Source organism: Silurus meridionalis, chromosome 25 (assembly GCF_014805685.1).
Source record: "Silurus meridionalis isolate SWU-2019-XX chromosome 25, ASM1480568v1, whole genome shotgun sequence".
In the NCBI taxonomy this organism is placed as follows: Eukaryota; Metazoa; Chordata; class Actinopteri; order Siluriformes; family Siluridae; genus Silurus; species Silurus meridionalis.
Window position 1 is genome coordinate 12,374,696 of NC_060908.1, and position 12,805 is coordinate 12,387,500.

Sequence of the window (12,805 nt, forward strand, 5' to 3'; positions counted from 1 at the left end):
TTACTTTGTTTTTATCTGTAGGTATCCAATCAACCAAAAAGTCAGGAATACCTGCTCCACGGGACATCCCCCAGTCCATTTCCCGAGACCGCACTCCACTAAGAGACCAGTTTAGGACCTCTTCGACCAAAAAGATGATCCCCAGCGCTAGCACCTCCAGCCTGTCTGCTCTAGCGAAGCATTCCCGCAATTCTGTCAAGTCTAAGGTTGAAGCCGAAAGTGCAGACAGGGCCCTCCTGGAGTGTCAGGTGAAAGAACTGCTTGCGGAGGCCAAGGCCAAAGATTTTGAGATTAGCAAGTTACGGATGGAGCTGCAAAGGTGCAGAGGAAAAGGCTCTCCACAGGAGGCTGGCACACCAGATGAGACGTCAGAGCGGGAACAGACCGAGGCACTCCCCACGGACACACAGACGCTAGTTGAGGAGATTAAGGAGAAGAACAGCTGCTTTCTGAAAGAGTTGTCTGTCTTGCAGCAAGAGAATCAGACCCTAAAGGAAAAGCTTATCTTGTTGGAGAACTCTTCTGTCTCGTGTGGTAATGCCAACACGAATTCTACATTGCTAGCCAGTCCAAGCAAACCCTCTGTCAATGGGCTTGTACCTGAGATTAGCAGCAACAAAATGGCAGCAGGTGGACCATTCAAGGGTAGTCCTGTTAAAACCTCGGTGTCATCTGGTAGTGACGTTACCAAAGGGTCTCCGTCGCCAGACTATTCAGAATTTGAAAAGATCCCATCATGCGCAGATTCAGTCTGTAGCAGCACTAAGGGCGTTCCTCCCAGCCCCAAGGAACAAGATATATCGATTCAGTGTCTCACCCAGCGCATTCAAAAAATGGAGGAAAGCCATCACAGCACAGCAGAGGAGCTTCAGGCCACTCTGCAAGAGCTCGCCGACCAGCAACAGGTTGTGCAGGAGCTCACGGCGGAGAATGAGCGACTGTCCGAAGAGAAGAGCCTTTTGCAAACTTCCCTCCAGCAGCAGAGGGAGCGTGTGGAGCTACTGGCGCAGAAGAATGAGACTTTGCTCCAGCGACTTCGAGAGCAAGTCCAAAGTCAGGAAGCCGAAGCCTCCCGCGCGTCCAGGGCTGCAGAGCTGGAACAGCGTCTGGCCGAGCATTTGGAAAGCTCACGCTTCGAGAGGGAGAAACTGGTGGACATTCAGCAGCAGCTCACAGGGAGCTTAAGAGTTTTGGAAAAAGAACATCAGGAGGCCCAGGCTGCCGTGAGAGGTTTAAAAGACGAGATGGAGAGCCTAAAAGAGCAGCTGGAAAGGGAGATTGAAGCCGGGGCAGAGGCAACCAGGCTAGCGGCGGAGCAGCGTCAAGCTTCTGAGGCTCTAAGGGTGGAGAACGAGGGCTTGAAGGCCCAGGTCGAGACAGAGAGACAGAAGGTGTTAGAGCTGAATGCCGTTCAGAGTGCTAGCAACAGCACAGAGCTGCAGGCCTTACTGAAAACCGCACGCACAGACAGAGACAAGCTGGAGCTCAGCTGTGCCGAGCTGAGACAGGAGCTGCTGCAGGCTCACAAGGACATCGAGCACATTCAAGGTTTGCTCAGTAAGGTCAGTATCTCAGCTGTCATTCTTAACTACATCATACATAACCATTCTTTAGTCCTGGTGTGTAGGATTTCAATGTCTATCAAGCGTTTATCATTTGTGTCTATTAGGCTCCATGACTTCAAAATCCCTTCTTTCCTCACCGTCACCTTAACACATTTATGATATTGCATTTATGAACAGACTGCCACTGAAACATCTATCCAAATGAGTATTTCAGATTATAGTACAATATTCAATTATTAAACTTCTACAATTATATTCTTTTTTTTTTTTTCCATCCACATTTATTTCCTCCCTTGCAGAATTATAGTGAAATAAAATGCTTCTGAAACTCAATTAAAGTCTAAGGTGAAAAGGCAAACCTGCTGCTAAATTATACGCTGGTACTTCGGTCTAGGGTTACTTTATTATTGTGGCTTGGGCACACATTTACACAAGCCCACTGTGTAAGGAAATAACTAGATGTCGACCGATAGTGGATTTTGCTGATACCGAAACCCAGGTTTGGATCGTCCTTGCCAATAACCGATTAATCAATCAATCAATCTAGTTTTTAAAATAGATATGTAAAATTGTAGAAAAAAAAAAACAGTACTGAATCATAAAAATGTGCTACATGTATAAATCAATTGAATATATTAATTCATAAATATAACTATGTAATTAATAAATTATAAATAATAAATATATCGCTCTCCGTGCAGCACGCAGCCTCATGTAAAAACAAACAGCCCGTTTTATCTGTGAATCGCCTCTAGAGGTCGCTCCCGTAATGACAGCTCTCTAGCAGCGGACAAAAAAAATAGTGGTCCGGATTTTGCCGATAGTTCCGGCAAACAACTATCGGTGCTTACGAAATAACCAAATATATTTGAGCATAAGCAAAAGTTCTTCCATTTGTTTTTTTAGCAAAACAATATACAACTGTCAGAAACAAAGATATCCAGCTATAGATCCCTAAACAACAAGCCAGAGGTGTTTATTTTTGTTGCCCAACTGTTATCCGAGTGACATTTACTGAACAAGTGTGAGAACAAATTCCAGAGCATCTGAGCATCTTATCTACAGTCTAATTGTGGTATAGAGGTGTGAGATGGACAAGAGCACCAATAAAAGTTCACTACAGGAATTGCTCATTTAGATCAGGCTTTTTTTTTATGTTCAGTGTTTCAAAAAAGGAATTATAATAAAATAACAATGCAGTAGATCACTTTCAAATAAAAACAATTCATAGTATTTAGCAGTTCAGCTGATGGCTAATACCGACTTCACTCTGCGAAATATTTCTCCAAGTTTAAAGAGTTTATCATACGTTCAGGGTTCTTTCCTACCCTGTCGTTTTTGTGATTTCTTTTTCCTTAAAGCATGATTTAAGGCAAACATGCAAAAGTTTGTGCAGTGCTACAAAAGCAAATAGTCTAATAAATGAAATCTTGGTACTTGGGATTTGATATTCTGCTCAGCCTTGAATTTGGCCTTGGGGTTTCATTTTGTTGGAAATTTGAAGCTAATGCGCCAACACAGTGTTTTGTAACACTTTTTGTATTCCACGGATTCACACAAGGCCTAATGAATGGTATTTGCACAGGGTCAGCCACGATATTTTGTCGGTCATAAAAGCAAACAGTGCTTTGTTTACCTTTTCTGGATCGATCAGATGTCTGTTTCCACTTCTTCTGTTATTAGACGAGCCAAAGGTCGTTCAAAAATGTCAGCGTTGTTTATATTCTTTAGTGTTCGGCCGTGATATATGAAAAAAATTACAGATGGACTTCCATAAATGCATTGGAAAAAAACTCTGCGCCGGCTTGCAATTTAGTTCTGAGTACAGTATACACACCATCCATAAGAAAGAAAAGATATACATGCGCGACAGTTATGCGTCCTGTACGTCGTGAACCTCATTACCACATAATAACTGTCCCTCCTTGAGTCTGTCCTCGGACTAAACTGCATCCAGGAAGCCAAACTCTGTGGTTTATTCCTCGTTCTTTAGCGGAAGGCCGCTAGCGCCCTATAACAAGAGCAATCCAGAATCCATGTAGGCTAAAAATTCTACTGCTTGAAAGAAAAAGGCTGCTGGGACTCAGCAGTTATGATCTCATGGCTGAGGGATGATTTTTATTTGCTTCTCCAAGTGTGATGTTATTGATTTCCTGGCCTATGCCTTAATGCAGAGAATAGGTTGCTTCATCTGGTTTCATTAAACTGAGTAGTCCTGGCTCTGCTTCAGCACATTTTACCCAAGTGTAGATCTAGTTTTTTTTTTTTTGCTTCTGATGTTAGGTCACTGGAACACACGTTTCCTTTTAATGTGAAGACTGTTTTTGACAGTTCCTCCTGAGCCTTACGGTTTCCAGGGTATGATTTCTCGTGAACAAATTTGATTCGCTAACTCAGGCGTATAGCTGGCATGCAGCAGTTACAGACAAAATGGGAAGTAAATATTAGCTGCCATTTTGGTAACGGTGCAAACATCAGGAGGCAATTTGAACAGTCCCCCTTCTCAGGAACTTTTTTTTGTCAATAAATGTTGCACATCCCCCTTCAGTATCAATGCACTTAAGTGTCTTGTCTTTATTTTTTTTGTGTGTTATTTACATCAAGTATTCTGACTACGAATATTAGGCAAGAAAAAAAGAACACTAAGTACTGAAAAATATTTGTGTTTCCACCCTATTCGTGTTTTCTAAAATGTAAAAATAATTTGTAAAAAAAAAAAAAAAAAGTATAAATAAATAAAAACATTTTATAAATCAAAGGCTGCACTAAAATGTATACATTTAAAAACGCCGATTTCGTTATCAATCGTTTCCCAAAAGTTGCTCATCCACATTAAAAACGTGCGAAGAGTTTTGCGTGTCTGAGCAAAACGTAAGACGCTTATATACTTTCTGTCTCTTTGAAAGATCACAGCAATGAAAACATATAAATCATCGTTTTCAAATGTATCCACTTTGGAGTTTTTTTAAATGTGTCCACATCTTTGTTGACATTTTGACCTTGGACCATCTTCGTTTCTGCTTTGACTTTGTTGACCTTGAAGACCAAAACGGAGAGAAAAATATGCATTTTCAAACAAAAATATATTAGTGTGGACATGGCCTAAAGGTTTTTTTTTTTTTTTGGTGGCGTTAGGAGAAGAATCTAAGCACTGCCACAAGAACAGCACTAGAATGGATCTGCACGGCTGTGATTGGTTGTTTTTTAGAATTTAAAATAATTATTTCAGATGTTCAATATGTATCTTAACAATCTATAGGGAAGTCTGCATCTCAGACTGGAAAAGTACAGAATCTTGGAATGAAAAATGTGTAGGAACCCTGCATTCTATCTGGGGTGTATTCCTGCCTCACGTGCAGTTGCCTTGCCATTCTGACCACAATCGCAGTTACTGCAAATGAACGAGTGTAAAAAAAAAATGTGAGGAAAATAAATTTATGTTTCAACTTTCAAAAGGGAGATACAAAAAAAGATACAATTACAGTATAAACTCTTGTTGGGTGTAATTGATGTTTCCTATGTACCAATTTTGCAACTTTCACATCCATCCTTACTTCACCCCGCCAACACAACACTTTCTGAGAGGCTGGTTGTCATATTCTTTCCATCATCCTGTCTTTAAATTACATCTACATTTTTAGGTTCAACCCTTTTCTTAGCATTGAAACCAGAAAAGTACATTAGGAAGGTTTAAAACGTTTAAATACATCTGATTAAAGCATTTTGAAATATAACTGAAACTGTATTAGACATACAGTAATTTTTTTTTTTTTTTTTTTTTACGTTTTACTGTATTATAACAGGAGATGGAAAGTCATGTTACATGTGAACAATTGGAAATATTTACATTGCCAGAGTTAATATGTGCACAAGCACAGTGGGGTTTGCTTAAGGTTTATGACCTGTAATTGTACACTTTCCTCAGTGACTACTTTCAACGAGTGCAATGGTAGAATTTAGTCACCTCAAACACATAGTAGGTTATGGAACATGTAATACCCCTCAATAATCTCGCTAAACTTCTGTTAAACTAGGATCTAATCATTCTAAATAGGTACAGATCGACTGAACGAAGTGCCTGTGTGGAAAACAAAGATCTAGATGGTGTACTTGGGGTGGATGTGATCACATGCTTCGCCCTAAGAGCTCATATGAACAATTATGTTCTTTTAGGCTGACTTAAAGGAAAAGTTTTATTATGTGGGATACACGTTTACACCTCCTGAGTGTATGGCCAAGAGTTCAAACTTGAATATTTTATACTAAGACATAATTGCAGAATATACTCAAAGTGCTATTCATTGGGGATGTCATTAAAAGCTCCGTTCTCTTTGGTCAAATTGAAACCACTGACTTAGCAAACGTGTTACGGAATGAAAAACAGAGCAGTAGATCTAAAGTCAGGTCATTTAGAAGCTTGCTCTTTGTCCATAGTTTTTTTTTTGGTCTGTGTTGACTTTAAAACTAATAGTAGGGGGGGTCCGGTCGTCCGACAAACGTTTAAAAAGCAGCTGTTTCATTTTGAGTTAAAAGGGAAAGTAAACTTGCAAGCTAAACATAACAACTGTCCTCTCGGAGTGAAATTAGTTCTGCACAATGATCAGCCAGAGGCAGACTGTAGGCTTCATTCTCTTTATGGCCTCACTGCACGGTCAGCTAGAGACCAAATGACACCATGACGTGACTATTTCTCAGTTGCATTACAGCGTTTCTCAGATCAGAAATGAAATTCTCAAAACTACTTGTTCAACCTCCACATCACGTATTCTCTTGTGCTCATCCCAAACGCAATTTCCCGTCGCTTTGAACAAAGTCATTGAAAACCCGCTTTCAGAATGTGTTTCCATTTCTATTACATTTTTTATTTTCTAAGTTGCTTTAGAGCATTTGTCAAATCATCCTTAATATCTGCAAACCAGTAAGTGCATTTCTCAAAACAATTTCTACAAGCAGCACAATACATTAGATTTCTTGCAAAAGCCTGTACTTTTCTGAAAATCCTTAGTTCTTTTCTCCAAAGTAAGTATTTGTGTCAATCAACATCTCATTCCCATCAAAATGAAAAGTCCCATTGTCATTGTTCACAAACAAGATCATCAAAATGTTTCGTCGTGTTGTCAGTATGACGGCGCACAGTTTCAGGATTTCTTGATAAAAACTACGGTTTGGATTGTAGTGATTAAAAATGCACAAAATTTGACTTCTGTTTGGCATCAATTAATTTCCTTCATTAGTGACATTCAAGATTCATCTGCCCAATTCATCAATTCAAGTCAAATTTACAAAAAAAAGTTGAATAGAAATTTTTGATGACAGATGATGACAGCTGGTTTAACCATTTAGCATTCAATGACTTATGCAGTGAACTGATGCTGAAATGTTTCGAGGTTAAAACTTTTCAGGTAAACCAGTGTATTTTGATCAACATGAACATAAACAACTGATAATGTAGGAAACAGCAGACACTTGTACACAATCCATTAAATGAATGTACTAAAGCATTCGCAATTCGATCAAAGCAACGAGAAATGTTCTTATGATGTGCACGTGTGACCGAATGATGTGGAGGTTGAACAAGTAGTTTTAAGAATTTGATGTCTGAGCTGAGAAACACTTTAAAGCAACTGAGAAAAACTGTAATTGTAGTAGTAGTAAATGGTGAGGTCACAGGCCAGGGAAAAAGAAAGAAAAACTTCAGTGCTATTTTTTCCTATTGCATAAGCTGGATGATGAACATTGGGTCAGCTCTTCTGCAAGCCCATTACCCTATTAGTCCTTCTGGGATTCTCTAAATTCTGTTGAATCACTGTGTGTTTGCAGGCTGAGGCAGACCAACATATGCATCAAGAGAGATTAGAGTCGCAGGAGCAAGATCACAAAGCAAGCCTGCTTGCTCTGGAGGAGAAGACCCGAGATGGGGAAACCCAGGTCAAAGACCTTAAAGAGACCATTTTTGAGCTGGAGGACCAGGTGGAGCAGCAGCGGGCAGTTCAGTTACACACCAACCAGATCATCCTTGACTTAGAGAGTATGACAAGCACCTCTTTTACCTTTGTCTTTTTTCACCTTGTTTTTTTTTCCACTTTGTTTTTTTTTCTAGCTCCAGCAAAACCATGAATATATTAGTCCTTTCTTCCTGCCCCATTTCTCCCGCTGACTGGAGGCTGTAAAGGGCATAGCTTTCTCTCAGTCATGTTTAACACACTGTAACTGCTGAAATAAATTGCCTCAGTGAGGCAGTAGCTCAAAGATGACTTGATGGCCTGAACTCTCACTGTCATTGCCCTTAATAAAGCCATCTATCCCAACTCATTTGTATGGCAAGCTTGAATATAATACCCCCTTTATATAAGCAAACTAACACAGAATAGCTCAATATCTTTCTTGCCGTTTAAGAAATGTGCTGAGCTGTGTAACCCAACCTAGAGTTTTAAACAAATAGCATCTGCTTTGCTCCCCAAGCAATATTTTGCAACCTCCAGCACAGTCATTATCGGTGTCTCAGTGCTGCGGATCTCAACACTGTCATTTTCCAGCCATTATATCACATGAAAGCTTTATTTTATGGTTGCACGGTTGAAGTAAACTCAACGTTCTTATCTTGGTTTTCATTTTACAGGTGAAATCAAGCGGCTGGAGGAGCACAAGACTGAGCAGGACAAACAGTTAAAAGCCATGAGCAAACAGATGAAGGTCGGTATTATCAGCATATTTATAGCTCAGTATTCATCAGGGTTAAGAATCCCAGACGATCGATAGATCGATCGATAGATAGATCGATAGATAGATAGATAGATAGATAGATAGATAGATAGATAGATAGATAGATAGATAGATAGATAGATAGATAGATAGAGTAAATACATAAAGTATTTTTCTGACTATAAGCCGCTACTTTTTTCCTACGTTTTGTATGGATGGATGGGTAGACAGACAGACAGACAGACAGACATCATTCAAACTGTGTTCACTTTTAACATTCCATCACGTAGATTAAATTGCAGCATTCCAATTATCAGCAGTCGTGGTGCTTCCCATTATTTTTCCTACAGATTCCATCATGAACCTTCCCAGCAACGCATCCTACTGTCATGCATATAACACTAACCAGTCTATAGCAAAATTGTATTCACTTTATTTCAGCTACTGTACATGTATTCAACTGTCTAATTAAACATGGATGAGCAAATGACAATAATGATATTTATAAGAACTCCTTCACCTTTACTCAATGTTTCAACCTCTTTCATTTTTGCCTTAAATTGCTTGAAAATCAGATACCAGTGCAGACACTGTCTGGGCCTCTGCTTTATACAGTATTCACTAGCAGCTTTGTCAGGTGTCACTTTTGTTAAACATTCATGAAGAATACTGATAAACTCTACATCGACATATTGCATGCCAGACTGCAGTGTTATTACTCATCAATCAAAAAGGACTTATAGAAGTGTGTACAGTAATAAGCCGTGACATATTGTAGAGTGCCGATTTGATCTTGTCGTGTTGCTACAGTATGTGTGTGCATGTGTATGTTTAAGGATGAGACACAGGAATGGCAGCGTTTTCAGGCCGACTTGCAGACGGCTGTGGTCGTAGCGAATGACATAAAGGTGGAGGCGCAGCAGGAGGTGCGGACACTGCGCAGACGACTGCAGGAGGAACAGGAGCGCAGTGCCAGGCTGGCTGCCGAACTTGAGCACATACAGGGGGCCAGGTACAGTAAAACTCACAAATAGATCTCAACTCAGCATCTCCAGTCAACAGCACTGTCTTACTGTGTATGTCTTTTAACACATACGTTCTGATTTGGATGTACTGTCTGTCTTCTAGGGTGGTGTATTTATATGATTATATATAGCGATTCATTCTATAGCAGTTCATTTCTGACCTTGAATCTTTCACCAGTTATGACATTCTAGTACCAATGACTTCCTTGTCCTTAAGTCATATTCATTTAAAAAACTTTAAGGCTTTACAGCATATTTCCAGGGACTTCGACTAAACTCTACAGACCAACACCAAATTTGACAGGAAATGCTGCTTTTATAAACTATGCTCCTATAAAATCCTGTACTGTCCTGTTTCAGCTTCTTAAGGCAACACTGTTTGAAAACTGCTCTATTAAAGCATATCCTGCTTGCTTCAGTCACTTACTTCATATGTGCATAAAGTTTGTAAAAAAAAGTTAACTGGTAAGATTTAAAGATTTAGTATTACAGTTTTCCTCATTTGCTGTGGAGTGTTTCTCAGATCAGAAACAAAATGCTCAAAACTACTTATCCAACCTTCAAATCTCGCAGTCACTTGAGCACATCATAATCGCAATTCGCTCGTTGCTTTGAACAAACTGCGAGCACTTTGGAACATCCGCTGTTTCCTACATTATCATGTTGTTTGTCATGTTGATCAAAATATATTATACTAGTCCTCCCTAAACAAAAAAAACCTGAATAAAAAAACTAAACAAACAAAAAAAAATCTCATCATTAGTTTATTAAATGGAAAGTTGTTTTTGTAAATGTGTCTTGGAATGATGAATTGTGCAGATGAACCTTGAATGTTACTAATGAAGGCAGGCGTACGGCATCAAGGTCGACCAGTGATCAACTGGTTCTCTAAAATAGGTCAAAGGTGAATCTTTTGAACCTTCATTTGGTGAGCGTCTACAGGCAAAACGCACAATTACAATTTCTGAAAATGGATAAACAACCAGGAAACGAGCGAACACTGGTAAAGTAGAGTGAAAGTGTAAATCCTGTCCGGTCTTTTGCAATCAATATCCCACATACAGTAATGTGTACATTTGTGCTGTTGAAATTCTTGGTAGGCTTTTGCAAGTGTTTGGACAAATTGTTTTGACAAACGCACTTAGTGGTTTGCAAATATTGTGATTCGAGAAAAACTCCACAGCAACTGAGAGAAAACTGTAGGCATTGCTTTATATGCAAAGGAAATCATCGGATATATCATACATTTGTCATTCACTGTTGTTTTAGATTATCTTTTTTTTTTTATGTATGTATTTACCCATATTTTTTCATAGCTAATATAAAGACGTGTCCTAAAACTCACGTTTTGCTTGTCATGTGCACACATCTGCACTTAAGTACAGGGAAAGCTGACATTCGTATAAAAAATACACGCAGGCAGATTGGGGGCCTGCATTAAACTCCATAATAAATGAGACTAGGCTGAGCTTCAGCATGGGAGACAAGTCTGTGTATGAGTGATCCTGGAGTGTGTGTCCCGCTCCCCGCTGTGTGTCCTCGCCTATCCTGTCGGATGTTTTTTTTTTTTTATTAACGCGTCTCCTGCATGGGTCTGCTGAACAGTAGCATTTTGATTTCACTTCATTTCACCGTAACCAGCCGCTCCACTCTTTGATTTCCTGTTGCATTTCCTGCAGGTTTCATAACGAGCGGGTGCAGTCAGGTACGCTTTATTGAACACTGATCTAAGAGTCGATTCTACATTGTGATCTTTCTTTCAGGTTTGCTCCAGATAAGTATAGCTAGATCAGTATTTAATAAGCACACCTTGGCTTTTAGGACTGTAAGTCAAGCAGAACCAGCAATGTCTTTAACCGAATGCGCATGCTGAGAAAAACTGTAGTGACCATACCTTTTTGTAGGCTTTTGGGTTGTCAGATCATTAAAAGATCTGCACATACCTGTATTTTACCCCCCACCCTCCCCCCACTGCACCCAAACGGACTAGCCGATGTACCTCGCTATCCCCTCTTCCTCAGACGCTCCCTGAGGTCGCTCTCTAAAGGATTTTCCTCAGACATGGCCACCTTTATATAACACCCAGGTGAGTGTACTGCTAGTGACAGCCAAGCTCTTGAGTTAAATGAGTAGTGAATGGATGGATCTACCAGAGTGGAAGAATTAATGATTGTATTTAAGAGCTTGTGTGCTGATCTTATTGCCTCCTGCCTCTGGCCATAATGTCTGAATGGATGTTCTTTCTGTCCTTTTGAATGTGCTTTAGATTTGTTTGTTTGTTTGTTTGCTTTGCCTTGTTCAGTGTGCTTGTGATTCCTTTTTTCCACTTCTTGATATTTGGCGCCACCAGCGGTTTGTGGCAGTTACTGCACTCTTTATGAACTTTTTTCCAGAACGCTTGAATTAAATAATAAAAAAAAAAAGAAATCTTTCGTCTTTGATTAGGTTGCCTGTGTAGTTTGCAGAATTCGTGTGGGTCAAACACGGCGCTAACGTGCATTTCAGACGTGCATGATAACATGATAATGGAATGAGCATCTATGTGACCATTCGTAATGGCAGAAGGTGTTTTTATTTATTTGTTCATTATTTTTAAAATAAGGTTCATGTCGAGATTTCCGCTCATTCTGACGTCTTTTTCTTTTTCTACTTTGTGTTTCAGAATCACTGCTGGATCAGCGTTTGAGAGCACCAAGACGGCAGTGGAGGGATGATAAAGAATCATACACTCAGATGACCAGATGACAGTATTATAATATATGTGTATATATATGTGTGTGTGTGTGTGTGTGTGTGTGTGTGTGTGTGTGTGTGTGTGTGTGTGTGTGTATATGTGTATCAGTATTGTGAATCTTTAACCACATAACAGAAAGTATCATTACATTCATACGCATAAAAAAACCAATTTAAGAATTGATTTACATAAAACAAGGCAGGAAGTCGGACCGCACATATTTCAGATTTACTTTTTAAACCGTATGAATACTATAATACTGTAATTCACCTTCTATAATACTGTAATTCACCTTCTATAATACTGTAATTCACCTTCTATAATACTGTAATTCACCTTCTTCTGCTTGACACTTTGGATTAGCCTGAGCTGAACAGTGAATAAATCTAATAATGAACAAATATTACATGTTAGATTTTTCAGGGATGATAGAGGACTCAAAATAAACATTTACAATGCACGTTACACTCGTTAGCCTCTTAAACCAGCACTTTCTGTGTGTGCGTGTTGGAAGAGATGGAGTGCGGAGTGTATTTTTCCCCGACGGTTTGCTCGACTTCTAAAATCATATACTTTGCTTTAAACGACTGAGTCACTGTAATCGCTACGGCACAGCTTGATTTTTGCCTTGATTTTACTGTTCATGCTTTCTCTGAGTGTTTACATAAATATGGATTCGCCTTATACATCATCAAGATGTAAAGTATTTCACGCCTTTATTGTAGATATTCAGGACGGCACCTCATTTGGTGTCGTGTTTGATCGTCACCACTAGATGG

At 39.5% G+C, this 12,805-nt stretch overlaps 1 protein-coding gene across 10 annotated transcripts in view; it reads left to right on the plus strand.

Annotated features, from left to right (window-relative positions):
- Window positions 1-12,805, plus strand: part of specc1 (sperm antigen with calponin homology and coiled-coil domains 1) — a 99,288-nt gene that overhangs the window by 52,596 nt on the left and 33,887 nt on the right. For 9 of the 10 annotated variants that reach the window (XM_046839896.1, XM_046839898.1, XM_046839894.1 and 6 more), the window contains 4 exons: window positions 22-1,562; window positions 7,386-7,593; window positions 8,185-8,258; window positions 9,104-9,279. In XM_046839896.1, the coding sequence (XP_046695852.1) occupies window positions 22-1,562; window positions 7,386-7,593; window positions 8,185-8,258; window positions 9,104-9,279 (1,999 nt within the window). Of the gene's footprint in view, window positions 1-21; window positions 1,563-7,385; window positions 7,594-8,184; window positions 8,259-9,103; window positions 9,280-11,954 lie in introns of all 10 variants that reach the window. The other variant, XM_046839901.1, reaches the window with a different exon arrangement.